Here is a 20,000-nt window from a genome sequence, read left to right as displayed (position 1 = left end):
TAAGTGTGAGGAATTGATGTATTTACTTATAGTAGTACAGCAGTAAGAATAAACGAATGAGCTCATAGTGTAGAACTGGGAGCAGCTGATTAAGAATAGGAAAATACAGCATGGAATTGCGTGCATTGTTTTGCAAAATCTTTCCGGGAATATTCAGCAGAAATGTCGTGCAGAGACAAATGAGTTGATAAAATTCGCACATTCTGCCCAAGGTCTCGTCAAACTCATGAGAGAGAGAGGGAGAGGGGGAGAGGGGGAGAGAGAGAGACAGAGAGAAATTCAGAAAGAGAGAGAGAGGGCGACAGACGGAAAGAGAAAGAGAGAGACATTGATTGAGAGAAGTAGCGACAGAGACAAAGGGAGAGGTAGAGTGAACTGGACAGGGAAAGGCAACTCGACATTATCCTGTGAACAGAGGGCTGTGGTGTTCTCTCTGGTCCTGAATGAGTGTGAAGCAATAACAGCATAAAAAACGCTGGCTGCCCATGGACACAGTGACTGGGCCTGGATGTTGCTGTCCATGGTCCTGAATGTGTTGGCCTTCAGTTGTTAAGTGGCGTCATATATCCAGTATATTCCTCTGAATAAACAATGCAGTTGTCTGCCAAAAAAGCATGATATATATATATATAAACACATATATGTTTAGATCTATATCTATATATAATATAGATATATAATATATTTATGTATCGGCTATATATATATGCTGCCGGATATTTCCTTAAAGTATTCATTATAAACTGCATTATTTATTCATCAATTCCCGCGTGTAATCCATGCAATATAGTGGATTGACTTTTGACCCTTTGGCATGGTAATGACATGTGATTGTTGACTGGCTGCAATGCATTGGTGTGCACTCCGTGTCAGCCATCACTAATAGGAGCTTAACCTTATTAATCACATTAGCATGTAGAGGTATGGGGACCTAGTCACTCACACCTCCTTGCCAACACACACAGGCACACACACACAAACACACACACGCACACACACACACACTCACGCACACACAGACACACACACACACACAGGCACACATGCACACAGTAACACACACTCACACAGGCGCACGCACACACTTACACACACACAAACAGGAACATGCACAAACACATGCGCACGTCCACACAGACAGGCACATGGAGAGGGAGCGAGCGACATGCCAATATGTCATTAGTTAATAGTTCATTAGCACAATGTGATTAATTACTCTGGCGTGGGTGGGGAGATGACAAGATTCAGGGGGCGGAGAGGAGGGTGAGAGGGGAGGGACAAGGACCACAGGAGACAACAAAGAGTGGGGAGAAGAGAGCGAGAGAGCGTCTGTGAGGAAGTGTGTGTCTGTGCGGGAGGGTAGAGGGGTCTGCATGGCTCTCCTCCTGGAGGTGTTTTGCTGGGTCTTGCGGGGATCAGCCATAAAGGTTAACTAGTCTTTTCTTAAGCTTTCAGCCTCATGACAAATGACCATGTTCCACCCTGGGCTGGGTTGTGTGTGTCTGTGTGTGTGGGGGATTGGGGGACGAGGCACCTTATAGCACAACATCTTCTTCAACAACACCTTTTAGCTAAGCCTGTTTCCCTCATCAACCTCCCCATCCCTCAGCCTCTCTCTCTCTCTCTCTCTCTCTCTCTCACTCGCTCTCTCGCTCTCCGTCTCTCTGTCTCTCTGTCTCTCTGTCCCTTTGTCTCTTTCCCTGGATCTCTGTTTATCTCCATCTTGCTGTGTGTCTCTCTCTTCGATTATCTGTATGTCCCTTTCTCCCTCCCTCTCTGCTTATCTGTGTCTCTCACTCTGTATCTGTGTCTCTCTCCCTCTCCCCCTCTCTCTCTCAGACACGCGGGCGGAGGGTTATTACAGGAAATGGTAGGTGGCTGGGCCCCAGACTAAGCTAAGGCGATGAAACGAATCATTGCCAGTGGGGGAGGAATACAGGTATTAGATAGCCTTGAGAATCACAAAGTTGTTTACACGAAACAGACCAAATATAAGGTGGGAATAAATGTCTAAATCTGGAATCTGGCAGAGATGAAGCCGTCTGAAGCCACATCTGCAGGTTGTTGTTACACTAAACTGTCAAATGGCGCCGGTTGTTATTGTAATCCCCTAACCCTAACCCTTCCCCCCCCCACTCCGTACCTTAAGTGACATTCTGTGTTAATGGAGCATAATCACAAGATTCAGACATTTGCATAATTACGTTTTTTTTTTTTCATTCGTTGGATCAATTCCACCCAATCACAATTACAATCCATTTCTACTCTACCTCTATCTGTTTGACCTTTTCCTCCAACGGTCTTGTTTTGGTTTGTACAACCACCCCACTGCCGCCGCGGAGCTGGTGGAGTAGGGAGAATGCAGTCCCCGGTGTATCTCTCTCAGTGGGAGCTTCCGTGCACCGCCAGTATATAGATGTAATATATGGTTATACACATACGCCTGGGATAATGATCCTGAATGACATTGATAAATAACCTATGCGGACATGCATTTTAGCATTCACACGCGTATGTGTGTGTGTGTGTGTGTGTGTGTGTGTGTGTGTTTGTTGGGGTATGTTTGTGTGTGTGTGTGTGTGTGTGTGTGTGTGTGTGTGTGAGGTAACCTGTATGCTGTTCTTTGTGTGTGCGCTTGTCTATGTCAGAATGTGTGTGTGTGTGTGTGTGTGTGCACATGTGTGCATGATGGAGTATTACAAGGTGTTGTCAAGAAAGCAATTTGTTTCTGTCTCAGATGGGTTTTTTATCATGACAAATGGACGCAGGCCTCATCTTGGAGCCTCGTGCTGCCTTCTGCGTTGGGGACGCCTGTTTCGGGTCTCCTCCTCAAAACGGCCCCGACTTTAATATGATGAAGTCATCCCTGCAGACCCGGCCCTCTTACTGTAAACGGAGGCTCCACTGGTGTGCACGTCTGTCTGTCCATCTGTTCAAGTCGGTCGGTGTGTGTGTGCGTGTGGGCAACCCTGGCTGTGTGTCTGTGTGTGTGTGTGTGTGTGTGTGGTAGTGTGTGTGTGTGCGTGTGGGCATCCCTGGCTGTGTGTACGTGTGTCCGTAAGGAATTGTGAGTGTGTGTGGTAGTGTGTATGCGTGTGTGTGTGTGTGTGTGTGTGCGTGCATGCGTGCGTGTGTCTATGTCTGTATGAGAGAGAAAATGCGCATCCATGTGTGTGTGTGTGTGTGTGTGTGGGCTGCATTTCACGCACAGTATGGGTTTCCACGTTTGTCCGTGCTCACGCAAACATGCATGTGGTTTTGCTGGGTGCCGGCGCGTGAAGGGACGAGCGTGCACGCTTGACATGTGGCGGGTGATGGATGGCGTGCACGAATGTCACCTGAAGAGCTGGAGATCCAGTCTGACAGCTGGCCTCTGGAGCTATGACACTAGGGTCAGCGTTTTACCTCTTCCCCTGCACTCCTTCTATATGTCTCTCTCTCAAACTCTATGCATCTGTTTCTCTCTTCTTTCCCTCTTCTTCCTCTTTGTATGTCAGTGTCTCTCTATTTCTCTCTCCATCTTTCTATAAATAATATTTATCACAATGATGGTGGTTAGTGAGGTCTCCCCTTCACTGTAAAGCGTGAGTGTCTAGAAAAGCGTTAGATGAATCTATTATTATTATTATTATTATTATCTCTCTATCGTTCTATGTCTCTCTATCTCTCTATCAACTTGCTTTTCTCTATCTATTTGTATCTATATATCTCTCATGGATGTATATCATTAGTATCTATATCTATAAATCTCAAATACTAATAGCACTCTGTCTATGGCTCTGTTTCTCTTTCTATGTCTATCCATCTACTGTATATATTTATCTATGTAGCCCTATCTACGTATCCCAATTTATTAATCTATCTCCATGCATCCCTCAAACGAATATTGTTTCAGTCTATGGTCCTATCTAACCACTATCTAACAAGTCTCCGCTGGTTATTGTTTCGTAGCCCCTGTTTGCATCCCCAGTTGACACAGGTTAACATTAATGTGACCGTCTCCATGTTCCCTTCCGGGGAATTACATACACATGCTTTTCCGTGCATAATGGATGCTGATCAATTTTTTTTTTTTGTGCTTCCGGGTTATCTTAACAAGCACCATCGGTGAACATAAATGCAACTGATTAAAACCAGTATTAATGGGCACCGGTTGCTGATCAATGGCAGCCATAGACTTGGAACAATGGAAATACTCATGCGTGGATCGATTCCATCGGGCCACCCGTCGGCTGCATGTTGTTGACCCTAACCCAATGCTCCACTGCGTTTGGGCTCTCTTGGCAAGGATGTCTGCCCTCTACTGGCCGCTGTTGTCAGCTCGCATCTGGCTACCTGCCATCAACACTGCCGGTGGAAAAGGGAGGAGACGGAACACACACACTAACACACACACACGTACACACACGTTCGCACAATGACACATATGTATGTGTATTTCATATCTCTTCTCCCGTTTCCCATTTGGAATCGTCCCATTTTCTCGTGTGTAGCTCCTCTTGGTGCTAATAAAAGAGGGAGTCCACGCCTTGATGGCGGTCGATGATGGCTCTCCATCATGCAGTCTGTAGTAGTCTATTGTGATCTGGTGTTCAGGAAGAGAGAGAGATAAAAATAATAATGGAATAAAGCTCCAGGGCTGGTCCTTTGTCAGATGAAATGGTGTGAGGAGAGCTTTGTGTAGAGGGAGAGTCTCTCTCTCTCTCTCTCTCTCTCTCTCTCTCTCTCTCTCTCTCTCTCTCTCTCTCTCTCTCTCTCTCTCTCTCTCTCTCTCTCTCTCTCTCTCTCTCTCTCTCTCTCTCTCTCTCCCCCTCTCCCCCTCTCTCTCTCCCCCTCTCCCCCTCTCTCTCTCCCCCTCTCTCGTTGGGGGAGCCTGGTATAGGGGGGATGTAGTGTTTGACATTGTTCTGATTCTATGTGGCAGCGTGGCGGCGATCTGAGCACGCTCATGTGAGATCTGACATATCACTGGCTCTACCGCCGCAGTGTCCTCTGCCCTTCCTCTCCTCCTCTTCCTCCCTCCCTCCCTCCCTCTCTCCCTCCCCCTCCCTCTCCCTGTCTCTTCTGCATTTTCCCTTTTTTCCCCTGTCTTTCACACCCGATTCCTTTCTTCTCCTCCCTTGTGTCTCCTATTATTCTTTTCCTCCTGCCCCCCCCCCCATTATTCCCTTTTCTTTCTCTTTTCTCTCTGTCTCCCTGGTGTCTTCTGTCTTCTGTCGCTTGTCTTTTGTCTCTTTCTCTCCTTCCTCTCTCCATCCCTTTGCCTTTGATGTGCTGCTTTGTCACATTCCGATGATTTTCTCTGTGTCTCTGTGTCTCTCTCTCTCTCTCTCTCTCTCTCTCTCTCTCTCTCTCTCTCTCTCTCTCTCTCTCTCTCTCTCTCTCTCTCTCTCTCTCTCTCTCTCTCTCTCTCTCTCTCTCTCTCTCTCTCTCTCTCGCTCCCTCAAGCCCTCCTGTTTGGTACCTCTCTTTTCCTTTCCCTCCCCCATTTTACCCTTGCCTCTGTCGCTCAAGTCCCTCCCTGCCACCTCTCTCTCTCCCCTCTCTATGTCTCTCCCGCTCTATATTGCTCTCTCTCTCTCTCTCTCTCTCTCTCTCTCTCTCTCTCTCTCTCTCTCTCTCTCTCTCTCTCTCTCTCTCTCTCTCTCACTAGCTCTCACTCTCTCCCATCCTCCTCCCCCTCCGCGGCATGCTGCTACTGGGAAGAGAGAGTGTGTGAGAGAGAGAGAGAGAGAGAGAGAGCGAGAGAGAGCTCAAGAGAGGGAGGAAAAAAAAAAAAGTGTGCCTGCGTGTGCGCGGGCACGCGTGTGTGTGTGTGGGGAGCCTGCTCTCTCCCTCTCAGTCTCAGCTCTGGGCAGATGGAGGAGGGAGCTACACTCACATCCCTCCCGCTACTGCTGTCGCTGCTGCCGCTGCCCCTGCCGCCGTACGACACCGCCTGGCGCCTAGCCGCTACCCCCGCTACCAGAGCCTCGGCAACCCCCCCCCCCCCCCCCCCCACCCCACCCCACCCCTCGGCAGTCATCACCTCCGCCCCCGTCTCTCCCCAGCCGCTCCCCAGCCCCCCACCCTCTACCCAAACTCCAGCCCCTAGCCGCCTACTTACTTAGCCCCCCTGTGCGCCGCGGCGGCTCAACCCTCGCCTGCCTTGTTCTCTGGCTGATCCGGACGGAGGAGGATAAATAAGAGAGACAATAAGGACAGGACAGAGAGACAGAGGGATCAGAAGATCTTTTTAAAGCTTCAGAACCAGGATAAAGGAGGAGTAGGACTCTGTGGGGTTTCGCGTCTTCTGCCTTTTGCTTTTTTAAATATCTATTTCTTTTTTTGGGGCTCTTTTTTTTTTTGACCCTGTTGTTCCGGGGAGGAGTGCGTCTGTGAGTGAGTGTGTGATTCACACCGCTCTTGGTTGTGTGTGTGTGTGTGTGCGCGTGTGTGTGTGGGAGAGCGTGTGTCTCACACGCTGGTTCTCGCTCTCGCTCTCCCTCTCGCACCCTCTCTCTCTCTCTCTCTCTCTCTCTCTCTCTCTCTCTCTCTCTCTCTCTCTCTCCCTCTCTACCTCTCTCGCACTTTGTGCGTGTGTGTGTGTGTGTGTTTCTCGCTCTCCCTCTCTCTCTCGCTCGCTCGCCTCCCCCTTCGCACCGCGCGCTCTATGCTCTTGCAACTCAGCGAGCGGATTGTGTCAGAGCGGCGGAGCTCACGGCGAACAGACGGAGCGAGAGGAGGAGGAGCAGGAGGAGCAGGAGAAGGAGAACAAGGAGAAGACAGACGGCGGACAGCGGAGCCCTCCAGGACCGCGGCGCGCGGACACACACCGAGAGAGAGAGAGAGAATCGAAAGAGAGAACAAGCGCTCGAACGGAGGAGAGCCGGGAGCGAGAGGAGCGCAGAGGACGCTGTGAGAGAGAAGGACGCTTTTAAAGCCCGCCGGGACGCGGAAAAAAAAGATTGAGACCCCCGAAAAAAGGACTCTGAAGGGAGAGGAGAGGAGCGGAGGGTGGAGGAGAGGAGGGGAGACGGATCGAGCGTCGCTGAGGAAGAGAGACGAGTACGGAGCGATGCATCACTCGGGCAACACGGGGAGAGCCAAGACCCTCTCTCACGAGACAGGTAGGACGCCCAGAACGAACGACCGAACGGCCCCCCGCAGTGGCACACACAGAGGGGGAGAGGACCCCTCCGGTGGAGCTCCGGGACGCGGGAGAGACTTGTCAGGGAGCAGGGCAAAAAAAAAAAAAAAACCCTGCCGGGGATATCTTTGTTGGGGACGCATCTTAGTACACGCACACTCATAGGAACACTGACGGATGTAAAACCAATGTTGGACTTGAGTGCCCTTATAGATGTGGTGTGGGTGATGTGAAACGAGAGGAAGTGGGGGATGATAGGGCTGTATGGGGGCTGTATGGGGGTCGTGTTGGGGTGGTGGTGGTGGTGGTGGTGGTGGTGTAAGGAGTCAAACGACATGCACCTCATTATACTGGCGCTTTGATGAACGTTTGAAGTTATGCACGGCTTGTATGTGAGACAATTTCCTTCCATGCATGTACGTGTGCGCGCGGGTGCATGTAGTGCGTGTGTTTGCACACCAATACCCATTGGTAGTGGATGAAGTGTCTTCACCCATACACACACACACACACACACACACTCTGTAAGGCGCTTTGGGTATCTTGAAAAGCGCTGCCGTTTCAATACATTTTCTTTATTATTATGCGTGTGCTTGCGTGAATGTGTGCGTTTCCCTTATTTTTTGTGGCGTCTCCACTTGTGATTGTGTGACAAAGGCACCCTGGTTATTTTCCTCTTCCTAGCTCTCCAATGAGTGTTCTGAAACTGACAGTGATTCGGGTGATTGACAGCTGGCTGACGGCGAGAAATAAATGAGAGGCTTGCTTCCCCGACTCACAGTTATCATTTATTTACATGTGCTCTTTAATAATACACAAGGTCGCTGCATACTCCCCCCTTTTTCAAAACCTTGATTGAATGTTTCACTGGGGTTTTCCTTTGGTCTGGGGAAACTAAATGGACGCTTGCTGACATGCTGAGAACCGTCATCTGATATTTGGTGTATGTGTGTGTGTGTGATTGTGTACGTGTGTTTGTGTGTGATTGGAGGTGGTGCTGTGTGGTTTGGTATCCTACCCTAACCTCGAGCCCACCAGCCCACCCCCACTGGCCTCATGGGGAGAGGTTAAGTGCCTGTGCTCATCGGTTTGATTCTGTGCGTTTGGTGGGGGTCGACTGTTGTGAGCCTGAAGATGTATCGGGAAGTCGATGGTGCTCTTGCGCATCTCCACCATGTATTTGATTTCAATCAGAACAAATTGTTGACTCGCTTTTGACAAAATGGTCTCTCCAAAAACAATATGACAACGAGTGATCGATAGGATATTGACCAGATTAAGGGGCACGGACGAATGCTTGTACACACACACAGACACACACACACACACACACACACACACACAGACACACACACACACACACACACACACACACACACAGACACACACAAACACACACACACACACACACACACGTCTTTAGACACAAAGTAACACACACGCTTATATAAGCCCAGAAAAGACTAATATAACCGAACAAACAAACATGCATCCATAGCATAGACACAGTCATAGACACACTTTAAAAGCCGGAGGAAGCCTCGACCCAGCGGAAGATATCTGCGCCTCTCTGATTGCCACCAAAGACGGAACGTGATTGGCATGGCAGGGCAGGGAATTAGCCGTGGTTTCCATGGCGACTAATTAGGATGGCTCTGACTGGTCGGCTTATGAAGACAGATGACAGATCCGTGGTTTACTTCCCGCCTCCCAGAGAGGGTGGTCCCGTCGGCTAGCAGGGACCCCCTACCTGTTGTGAGACAGACAGACAGACAGACCGACCACCCTCCCACTCTCCTGCAGCCCCCCCACTCACACGCTCAGATGTCGTCTGACAACATGACATCTACACAGACACCTTTTAAATGGCCACCTCTCCTTGTCATTAGTTTGGTATTTTTCTGGGCTCTTGGATTTATTTATTATCGGAGGCTTCCGAACGTAAACAGAGAATTACTTTTCATGACGATTTACTCTCCAAGGAACTAAGCAGTTCAAGTCGTCGCAGTAGTTCCAGATTAATGCTAATGACGAGCAACGCATCAAGAAACATTCATCATTTTTATGTCTCATCTCTTATCTCCTCAAAATAAATACTTACACATATGCCTTTTCATGAAAGTCCCATGTGATGCGGTTATGATTTGTGCTGGGAAAACAAAATCGAGGTCTGCATTTTTCTTTATCAGCGTATGTTATTTCGGAGGAGGCAGGGGCTGGTTTTTATGTGCCAGTAAACAAGACACGCTCTCATACAGATTAAGTGGCTTCAGGTCATGTGAGGAGGAAAAAGGTGTGACTGGGTCCATCTGTGATGGAGACGGCATGAGTGTGTGTGTGTGTGTGGGTGCGGGTGTGGGTGTGGGTGTGTGTGGTCACAGGGAGAGAGCGGGATAGAGCACCAGGGTGAGCGAGAGAGAAAGGGAGATGGATCCATCTGTGGACACCTCCCCTGCTCCCAGGCTATCTACGCATCGGTGTGTGTGAGTGTGTGTGTGTGTGTGTGTGTGTGTGGGCGTCAAGATTTGAATAGGTTGTATGTCTGTTAGTAAATTGGCATTTTGTCGTGGCCAGGCCCATCTGTGTCTTCCACCATTGTCCTGTCTTTGCCTCAGAGGTCCAAATCCATCTACTGCTCACGTTTGCCACTAATTAGACATTCCAGCGGTGTTTCAAAGTGTCTCCATGCTTGGATACATCTATTAAAAGACCTTCACCGGATCAAATCGGATAGATTGCTGTGGCGTTTTATCCGCCCCACAGTCAATGACTAAACAAGAATTCATCTTGGTTTGTTTTTGTGATATTTAAGCAGATAGTCCATGACTAATGTCGATATATTTCTGTTGCTCAAAAGTCAATGATATGATGAACCGCCTGCATTGTGTGCGATCGATCTGGTAAACAGAGCTTTAACTACACCAAATGTTTTCACACACACACTGGCAAACATTCTTATATCGTCTGAACGTGTCTTCCACAAATGGCACCATCTGTTACACTACAAATACTTAATTTGACTAACTCTTTAAGGACGATGAAAGTGTACTAACTTACTGAAATCTGTACATTTTTCTTGTTCATTCAAACCTCCTAGTTTTCTCTCTTTCTCTCTCTCTCTTTTCGTCTGCCTCTGCGCTGATACGTTCCTTTCTATCCCTTGTTTCTCTTCGCCCCAACCTCTCAGTCAGACACCAGCTCCACCTTATGGCCAGAGTGGGCATTGACGTGCCATGGACACACACACACACACACAAACACACAGACACAGAAAACACACACCCACACACAGAAAATACACACACACACACATAAAAAGAAAGAGAGTGGGAGATAGAGAGAGCGAGAGAGAGAGAGATGGGGAGATGGAGACGAGGACATAAAAATTTCACCCTTGATTAAAACGGCTGGAGCACCGGGCTTATTACACCATGAGCAAGGTAGTTAGGAAGCCCGCGATGTGATGACTGTTACTACGGGGTTGGTTGCCTTCCACCGGCACCTCCTCCACCCGCTGGGTGCGGAGGAGGTGCTGATGACAAGGAGAGGAAGAGGCGGTGGGATGCAGTGGTGAGGAGGGCGCACCGAGGCAGATCGGGTTGATCAGAGGGAAGAAAGCAGCCAAGAACACAGAGTGGAGCGCTATGAAAAGACCCGAAATATGAACAGAAAAGAAAGGGGAAAAAAAAAATCGGCAAAGCGATTGAAGAAGACATGCATGTCACGGCTAAACAAATAAGCATGTGTGGGAACAGATGGTAATAAAGTTCTCTGTTTCGAGTCTGGAGGCTCACCCGCACATCCGCACACACACACACACACACACACACACACACACACACACACACACACACACACACACACACACACACACACACACACACACACAAGTGCACACACACACACAAGTGCACACACACAAAATCCCGATCAGCATGTGCTCTAACTGAATTGAGTTTGTGTCATTTGCTGGGTGAACACAAAGGTGTCTCAGAAAGAGCAATGACACTTATTTGCAAAAGTCTGGACACTTAAGTTTCTCTTTCATCTCCTTCTTCTTCTCTCTCTCTCTCTCTCTCTCTCTCTCTCTCTCTCTCTCTCTCTCTCTCTCGCTCTCCCCCCCTCATCTGTCACTGTCTGATTTGTTCCCCTTACCCCTCCGCTTCCATCACCTTTGCCTACTCATCTAGATTTCTTTTTCAGTTTCCTGGCCTTGTCGTAATTTTATTCTCATTTTCCTCTCTGCTCTTTGTCTCTGTGACGCTCGCCCTCCCTCTCCCTCTCTTTGAACTCCCCTCTTGCTTTAGGAAAATGAGTTTTTCCTCCAGATTGCCATCACGTCTTTGTGTGTGTCTGTGTGCGTGTGTGTAAGTGGATTTGTGTTTGTGTGTGTGGCTTTTGCACGTATCAAGGTACTAGTGCGTGTGTGTTCCTCGTAGAGCATATTTCGTCAGTGAGCTTGTCTCTGTCTGCCATTTTGTGTCTGTGTTTGTGTGCATGTGTGTGTGTGTGCACACGCGTGCGTCTCTCAAGGTAAACGGACATGTGCGCAGGGGTTGTCGCCGTGCGTGTGTGGGGCATTCGGCGAGGGCGGTCCGTCCTCAATCACAGTGAAAGCGTTTGTTTCTCTCTGCGAGAGGAGATAGATTATGTATTTCACTCCTTTTTTTCCCCTCTGTGTGTGTGTGTGTTGGGCATTTCCCTCCGTCACTCGCCTTGTCCTGCTCACTCAAGGTCACCCGCAAGATTGCTTTCAGTCCCTAGTGCCCTCCTTCTCCCCCCCCCCCCCACCAATCCCCCCCTCCCCCAATCGCCCCCCTCCCCCAATCCAAGTACTAGCGGGCTTCGTATCAGACGTGTCAATGAAGGTGTGCACCTATGTGCATGTGTCTTTTGTGTGTTTGTGTGTGTGTCTGTGTACGTGTGTGTGAAAATAAGTAAATGTGGTAAGTCTTTTTAAAAAGGAAGTCAGATGTCCTCCTGCCATTTGATTAGTTTTTTTGTAATTGAAGATAAAATAAACAAGAATTCCCCCCAACCCCCCCAAAAAAAAAAGTCACGACAGGTTTGTTCTTACTTTTCATTTCAACCGCACATTTTGGATTATATGCAAATCCACTTGAAAGACATTTAAATATATTTGTTTTGTAAATGTCAAAATTGAATTAAAAAATATTGCAATCTGATTTTATGATATGGCAAGATGTTGCAGTATGGTGTGTGTGTGTGTGTGTGTGTGGGCGTGCAAGTGTGTGTGTGTGTGTTGCATGGGTGGATGGACGTATTAATTTGCACAGTGGTGATTTGGGTGAGTAAAGTCCTGGCAAGCTGGCTGGTTTTCACAGCATGGGTGTATGTGTGCATTGTGTGTGTGGGTGTGGGTGTGTGTGTGTGTGTGTGCGTGTGTGTGGATGTTTCTATGTGTGTCCGCTGAGCTGGATGCTTTTGTGCTTGGCTACCCTGACTGGCTAGTCATCCATGCATGCCATCTGCATGTGGTGCTGCCATGTGCGTTCTACCTTTACCCCCCACCACCCTCCAAACACACACATACGCACACACACACACATACACACGCACATACAACCTCCCAAATGCCGCTAACCATCATTCCATCTGCACCTGACACAATCCAATGATCCATAATTATGTGTAACTCTCACGTCTTAATGTCACATTTATATCGGAATTACACAAATGTCCATCTAAACACGGGTCGATTTTGTTTGCGCTGCTGTTTGTCGGCTCTGTGTAATTGCAGTTGTCAGCCATTATGTCCAAGATTAATTTCGCCTCAGGGACTAATATGAAATATATTTAATATCTGGAATATTCTAGTCTTGGTAATGCTTAGCATGCTTTTTTCGTCTCTGTGGAGGGAAGTGGCATATTTGATATATTCAGGACATCACTTCCACTCTTTCACTTTTCCCAAATGGTTCCTTTGTTCCTGCTGCTGCAGAGCTCACCGTAACACGTCTTCCAGACATGGAGACAGCAGTTCTTCAACAAGTTCCGCCGAGTTCTTCAATGTCACCGCTAATGTACGCCTTTTATACGAGTACGTGAACAGCGAGCAAGAGAGCGAGACAGGGACCATTGTATCCTCGTTCAGAACAATGGCTGCCGCTGCCGTAGCGTGCGGGATGCTTGTTAAACGTGGCCCGCTAACAATGTAAGTGATCGATCCGTTGCCAGAGCTAACTAGCTGACAAATAAAAGTGTCACAATCGCAGTTATGGCACAGTGACGGATGGCTCTTCTGCGGCCTGCCAGGAAGTGTTTTTCTATCACGTTCGTGCTGTCGTTTATCAGAAATGAAAAAAAATCTCTCATTACACCTGAGGTGTGTGTGAGGTGAGAGCCTCACTGACTTCACGTTGTTGTTGGTAAATGTGACTTTCATGACTCTGTGGCCCTTCCATCATCTCCCCACTAATTCTTCCCCACCTTTTTATTCTGCTCTCTCTTTCAGTCTTTCAGTTTTTTTTGTTTTTTTCTCCTCCACTGCACCTTTCTGTGTTTCTCTCTCGACTCCTGCCTTCATTTGTAATATCCCTCTCCCTAATGCGCTGGTTTCGGCTTCCTCAACCCCTCACCCCTCTCTCCCTCTCTCTCTCTTTCTCTCTCACTCTCTCCCTCTCGCTCTCTCTTTCACTCTCTCTTTGTTCTCCTTCCCTCTGTATCCTCTCATGATCCCTACTCCCATTTCCACCCCTCTCCCCATCTCTTTTTCCTCATCTCTCTCTCCCTCTCCTCTCCCCATCTCCCCTCTCCTCCGCTTGTCTCGTCTCCTCAATCCTCATACCTCATCTTCTCCCCCCTCTCCTAGCCGTACAAAAATTGAGGTAAAAGACAAGCTCTCTCCCCCCCCCCAGCAACCAGCCAGTGAGTCACACCAGTGGTTCCCCAAAAAAATAAAACCAGGGCCTGTCTGCTCTCTCTCTCTCTCTCTCTCTCTCTCTCTCTCTCTCTCTCTCTCTCTCTCTCTCTCTCTCTCTCTCTCTCTCTCTCTCTCTCTCTCCCTCCCCCTGGGTCTCTGGCTCTCTTGCTCTTGCTCAACGCGAGAGATGTGAGAGCGTATTTTCACGGATGGGATGGAGACAATGGCTCGCGCATCAAAGCAAAGCTGGTGTCATCCGGGGAGAGAGAGAGAGAGAGAGCGAGAGTGGAGAGAGAGAGAGAGGGAGAGAGAGAGAGAGAGAGAGAGAGGGAGTGGGAGTGGGAGAGGGAGAGGGGGAGAGAGAGAGAGAGAGACTGGAGAGAGAGAGAGAGAGAGACTGGAGAGAGAGAGAGAGCGGAGTGTTCCGGCGCGACTGCTGCAGCTAGCGTACAGTGGGGCGGTTAGACGCGTTAGCACTGGTGGGAAAAATAGGTCGAATGCAGATGGCTCGGCAGGGGAAAATGGTTTTTCCTAGGCATCAGTGGAAACAGAGTAGCTTTGTTTGTCTTTTTTTCCCCCATCCCTCATTTTGAGTGTCACGATTTGATCTATGAACTGACTGAGTCGATTTGAATAAGTGCTTTTGGAGCATCGCGTGTGGTGTCTGACTTAATTAATTCAATTATGTATTTTGTTTGTGTATATGAATTCATTTATCTGTGATCCAACCCAAGGATTGATAAATTAGTTTTGTTCTCACTTGAGTTTTGGATTACACAGCCGACCACATATTTAGATAACTTTTACCTTTCTGAATTGCAACAGTTTGTCGCAAAGCCGCCAATTCCCTGTTCTTCCAAGGCTTTGGGAGCTAAAGACCTTGCGTATGAAGCTACCACAGGACACCAAATATCCCATATGGATGATTAATTAATTATTCCTTAGAAACCACTGTTAGAATTCATATTATCTCATTCCGTTTACATGCAGCATGCGCAAACACACACACGCACATGCACACGCAAACACACACACACACACACACACACACACACACACACACACACACACACACACACACACACACACACACACACACACACACACACACACACACACACACACACACACGGTGCCCATGGATGTGCCCACAGAAAGTCATTATAGCGATGAGACCCTGGCAGCTCCAGTACTAAACAGAAGGTGTGGAATGAGCAGACAGATGTGTGACCTTGCCTTGAGAACGATGACAAAGTGACACCGTGTGTGTGTGTGTGTGCGTGCATGCATGCATGCATGTGTGTGTGTGTGTATGTGTCTGTGTGCATGTTTATGTGTGTGCATCCAAAGGTTAAATGAGAGATGGGAGAACAGAGGAGACGGAGAGAGACCATGCGTGGGGGAGGGTCAACAGGACCCTGAAATTATCCCATCAATCATACCTGACGACTTAGACGTCAGAAGAGACCTCCCCCCTCAAACTCTCTACTTTACTCCCTCACTCGCCCTCTCTCTCTCTCTCTCTCTCTCTCTCTCTCTCTCTCTCTCTCTCTCTCTCTCTCTCTCTCTCTCTCTCTCTCTCTCTCTCTCTCTCTCTCTCTCTCTCTCTCTCTCTCTCTCTCTCTCTCTCCCTCCCTTTTCCCTCTCTCTCCTCCCTCGTGATGATCTCACCTTCTTTGTGACTATGTCCGTGAATGTGTGTGAGTTCTCGTGTAGTGTACAGACGTGTGTGTGTGTGTGTGTGTGTGTGTGTGTGTGTGTGTGTACGAGCCTGCGATTTGAATGCTTGGCTTTTAAGCGGCGCTCAGTCGGCGCGCTGTTGTTCAGAGGCAGCTGGCCCATCGCCAGTTGTTGCGCGGACCCATTAGCATTGCTACGGCCGTAGATTGCTATTGATTGGCCGGCTCCCCAATACATCGGCTATTCACAGAGCAATACACACACCTACCGACGTGTGCGCATGGGTGTACAACACACACACTCGCACACTGGTGGTGACTCTGACCTCTGCTTTTGAGCAGTACACAATACATTCCGCTTTTTTCTCACACTATCGTTTATATCTCATTGTTGTTTTTCAATATCGAGTGATTGATTGGTTCATGTATTAACGGATTGTCGCCGATGCCCCATTCTGTGCAGATCAATGGCTGAGCTTGAGATTTTGAAAGCGATCAATGCAGAGAGAGTGGACCTGGGAGGCTATGCTTAATAAGAACAGCGACACTTCTGCGTACTCGGTCATTTCACCGTCTCTCTCCATCTCCCTTACTCTCTCTCATTTCTCTATCACTCTCTGTCTCTGGGTCTCCTTCCCTCTCCACCACTCTCTTCCTCTCTCATCTTTTTTTCTCTCCCTCTCTCTTTTTCTATGCAAACTATATTATGTAATAAATATATATACGACATATATTTATAGTATTTTCTTTTTGATCTCTCGCTTTCATCCTAGGAATGTGTGCATGTGTGTTCATCCATATCCACACACACACACACACACACACACACACACACACACACACACACACACACACACACACACACACACACACACACACACACACACACACACACACACACACACACACACACACACACACACACCATACATTAAAGCCACTTATACGCCCCGGGACCTGACTGTGTGTCTCTTCCTAAACAGCCCGCCCCATGCTGCCTCTTGGCGGTGGATTGGCTGTGGCGAGACAGGCCCTCTGTGTGCCCTCTGTGTAGCTGGGTTTGTGTATGTGTGCGTGGGTGTTTGTGTGTGTGTGTGTGTGTGTGTGTGCGTGGGTTCCGGTAGTCACACTGTGTTTGTCTCACTGCAGATAGTCCCCGTTTGTGTTTTTTGCCTCCTCCGCGCGCTACTGCAGAGACATTAAAGATAGCAGGCCAGTGCTTTGTGACGCCCCAGGACAACAAGCCGGGTTGATAACAAACCGCAGCCTCGCTGTGCCGTCGCTGCATGGCAGCGCGTTCAGGCGCTAGCGGGACACGGGGATGTGTGAAGTACACATGTGGCCGTGTATTTTTATTTTTTTTAATCATTCCTTTCATCCCACAACACTGCTGGCCCGCTACTGGTTTTGCTTGTGTGCGTGTGTGTGTGTGTGTGTGTTGGCACGTGTGTGTGTGTGTGTGTGTGTTTGTGGGCGTGTGTTAGGTGTGTTTGTACAAGTGAGGTGTTTGCGTGTGTGCTTTGGTCTACACATGTGTGTGTGTGTGTGCGCATGTGTGTGTTTGTATGTGGGCGTGTGTTAGGTGTGTTTGTACAAGTGAGGTGTGTGTGTGACTGTGGTTGTGTGTCTGTGTGGTTGTGTGTTCCTGTGGACAAACAGACATAAGGATTAGGGATGTAATGCAGGATTATCCTGCAGGTAGACGTCCTTCTTTTTTTTTCTGCTGAGAAGATGGAACAAAAAAAGAGGGGGAAAGGGGAAACTCAGAAATGGAGAATAACTGGAATAGACGCACGGACCAGGACAAAGACACGGACATGAATAATTCATAAATGACATATAGAAAAGCCGACCTCTTGTCATTGCCTCTGCATCGCTCCGTATTGTGTAGCATTATGTACGCCAATGCTGTCCCTAAATATTCATACACACACACACACACACACACACAGAAACCCAGCATTCACACAAAGAGACTCGCATGCAGGCTCATAAACAGACACAAGCACGGGGGGGGGGGGATGGAGAGTGTATCTGTAACACTTTGTAATTGTGTTGGTCTAATCCTGGTTTTAATATGTCTCTCTCTGCAGGGAGGTCTTCATGCTTACAAAAACACAATGGATTTGTTTAATTACGTCTGTGCATCTGTGTGTGTGTGTGTGTGTGTGTGTGTGTGTGTGTGTGTGTGTGTGTGTGTGTGTGTGTGTGTGTGTGTGTTCGCATCTGGGTATGAGTCTTTGCTTGTGTGGGTGTGTGTGTGTATGTGTCCTTTCATGCTTGAATCTGAGCGTGTGTGTGTGCTTGTGTGTGTGTGTTTCGGGTGGAAGCAAAGATAGGGCATTTGAGGACCCCAGACACTGATCACAATTGGTTTCAGAATCCCGGCACATATAATGTGATTAAGCAGAAAATAAATAGTTGAATAATAAGAAGAGAGGGAAAATGCAAGTGAAAGTGAAAAAGAATAAAGCCTTTGTGGAGATGTCCTAATACACACTCATTGTCTGCACGTGTCTTAAATCAATGCACGGGTGGTACACACATGCATCTGTGCTAAGAGACAAATGTTGTGACCAACACACACACACAGACACACACAAGCACACACACACACACACACAGACACATTCAAACTCCACAAGTGAACCCTTGGCAATGCTTCAGCAGTCTGTTTGAAGTAGAGTCTCGTGGGAAATGGGAGCTCTTCTGCGATCACCCACTCATGCGCACACACGCACACACACACACACACGCACACACGCACACACACACACACATACTGATACACAAACAAACAGGGCATGATGGTAAAGCAGAGTAGGGGAGGAGAAGGGGATGAGGAGAGACACAGCAAAAAAGCAATAGAGGAATTAATATAATTATTATCTGCATCACTTCCACACAGACATACACACACAACGTAGATTAACGCACACTAACACAAAAGCCATGCGGTGTGCTTGTGTGCGCCGAGAGGGCTTGTGAACGCCTGCGTTTCGCGGGCGGCACTGCTGGCCAGACAGTGTCGTTGCTAAAGAGGAGGCTGGTTTCTGTTGCTGCCGTTATCAGAGCATGTATCCGATGTTACGCAACGCCGAACAAACCTTCCCCAGGAAAAGTCGAAATTCCGATTCTAAGTGTTGTTAATTCGAGCATGCTCGAGTTTTGTGGTGTGAAGGCTGCTAGTTCTAGATTTTTCTTCTCCAAATGTTGTAATTTTTTAAGTGACTTAAACAAGGGCAAACAAATCACACCTTTTCAAGTATCCTTGGCTCAATTATGGTAACAAGTTAAATATGAAATGAGTGCAAAGAATTAAAAGTATATATAAAAAATATAACATGAAATCAATCAAACCTCAAAAAACAATGATTTCCAAGAATACACAAATGTAAATTAATAACTAATTCTGATGAGACAAAAATAAATGCGACAGTCCATACCAGAAAAAAAAGACAAATTTGCCCATACCTGATCTTTAATATTAAGGAATATTCTTACACACTGGCTTTGAGAGAGAGAGAGAATATATTAAGAGGAATAGAATGTATGAAGAGTGCCTCTGATAACAGTGGCGACGACAAATTGCTGAACACAGAGGCCAATTGTGCATTTCTCCATGAGAAAGAGAGAGAGACAGAGAGAGAGAGGTGGAGGCAATAAATGGCGAGTGGAAATCTTAGACTTGTGTTTCAAATATAACATCTGTTGTTTTGGCTCTCTTTTGAGTATTTCTTTCATTTCTGTGTTTTAAACTGTTGAAGAGAGACATTTAACACGCTGCTGTTGTGTTTAGCTTAAGGGTGAAGCATACACAAGTGTTTTGCTGAATTGAGGTGGGCCAAGCCATCCATGGCGTTTTGTCAGGGATTGAACAAATCAACACGTTATCATCATTCAGACCTAAGGTTAAATAGACAAACGGTTTACTGATTCCTTATCAATGGTTAAACATTTCTATGACGGAACACTTGCTGGAATGGAAATTTGTTTAATGTGCTACATAAATAATGGCAGACGATACAGTAATATGCAAATTCATATGTATGAGTTACCTCTAATACATTGCATAATGATGCATGTGTGTTTGTTTGTTTGTTTGTTTGTTTGTGTAGACCCAGAGTCATTTAAAGGGCTACAGTCATTAAGAGTGTAAATAGTCAATTATTTGGTTTTATTTTTCAGGTCAGAATAATTGTATTGAATGACGTTGGCCCTTTTAAAGAGTTTAAACAGTATGGAGATGTATTCAAACGTATGTTCCGCTTGTACTTATAGAACAAGTGGAGGAAAAAAAAAACATGCA

General features: G+C 47.5%; 1 protein-coding gene across 1 annotated transcript in view; it reads left to right on the top strand.

The window, feature by feature from the left end:
- Window positions 1-6,585: 6,585 nt before the first annotated feature.
- The window catches only part of tenm2a (teneurin transmembrane protein 2a), a gene marked incomplete in the record, with an annotated part of 105,759 nt that continues 92,344 nt past the window's right edge, over window positions 6,586-20,000 (top strand). Inside the window, 1 exon segment of the mRNA XM_030367766.1 lies at window positions 6,586-7,109. Within this exon segment, the coding sequence (XP_030223626.1) occupies window positions 7,058-7,109 (52 nt within the window).

The sequence above is a fragment of the Gadus morhua genome, chromosome 10, assembly GCF_902167405.1.
Source record: "Gadus morhua chromosome 10, gadMor3.0, whole genome shotgun sequence".
In the NCBI taxonomy this organism is placed as follows: domain Eukaryota; kingdom Metazoa; phylum Chordata; class Actinopteri; order Gadiformes; family Gadidae; genus Gadus; species Gadus morhua.
Note: the sequence above shows the minus strand (reverse complement) of the source record. Positions and strands in the feature narration are given on the sequence as shown.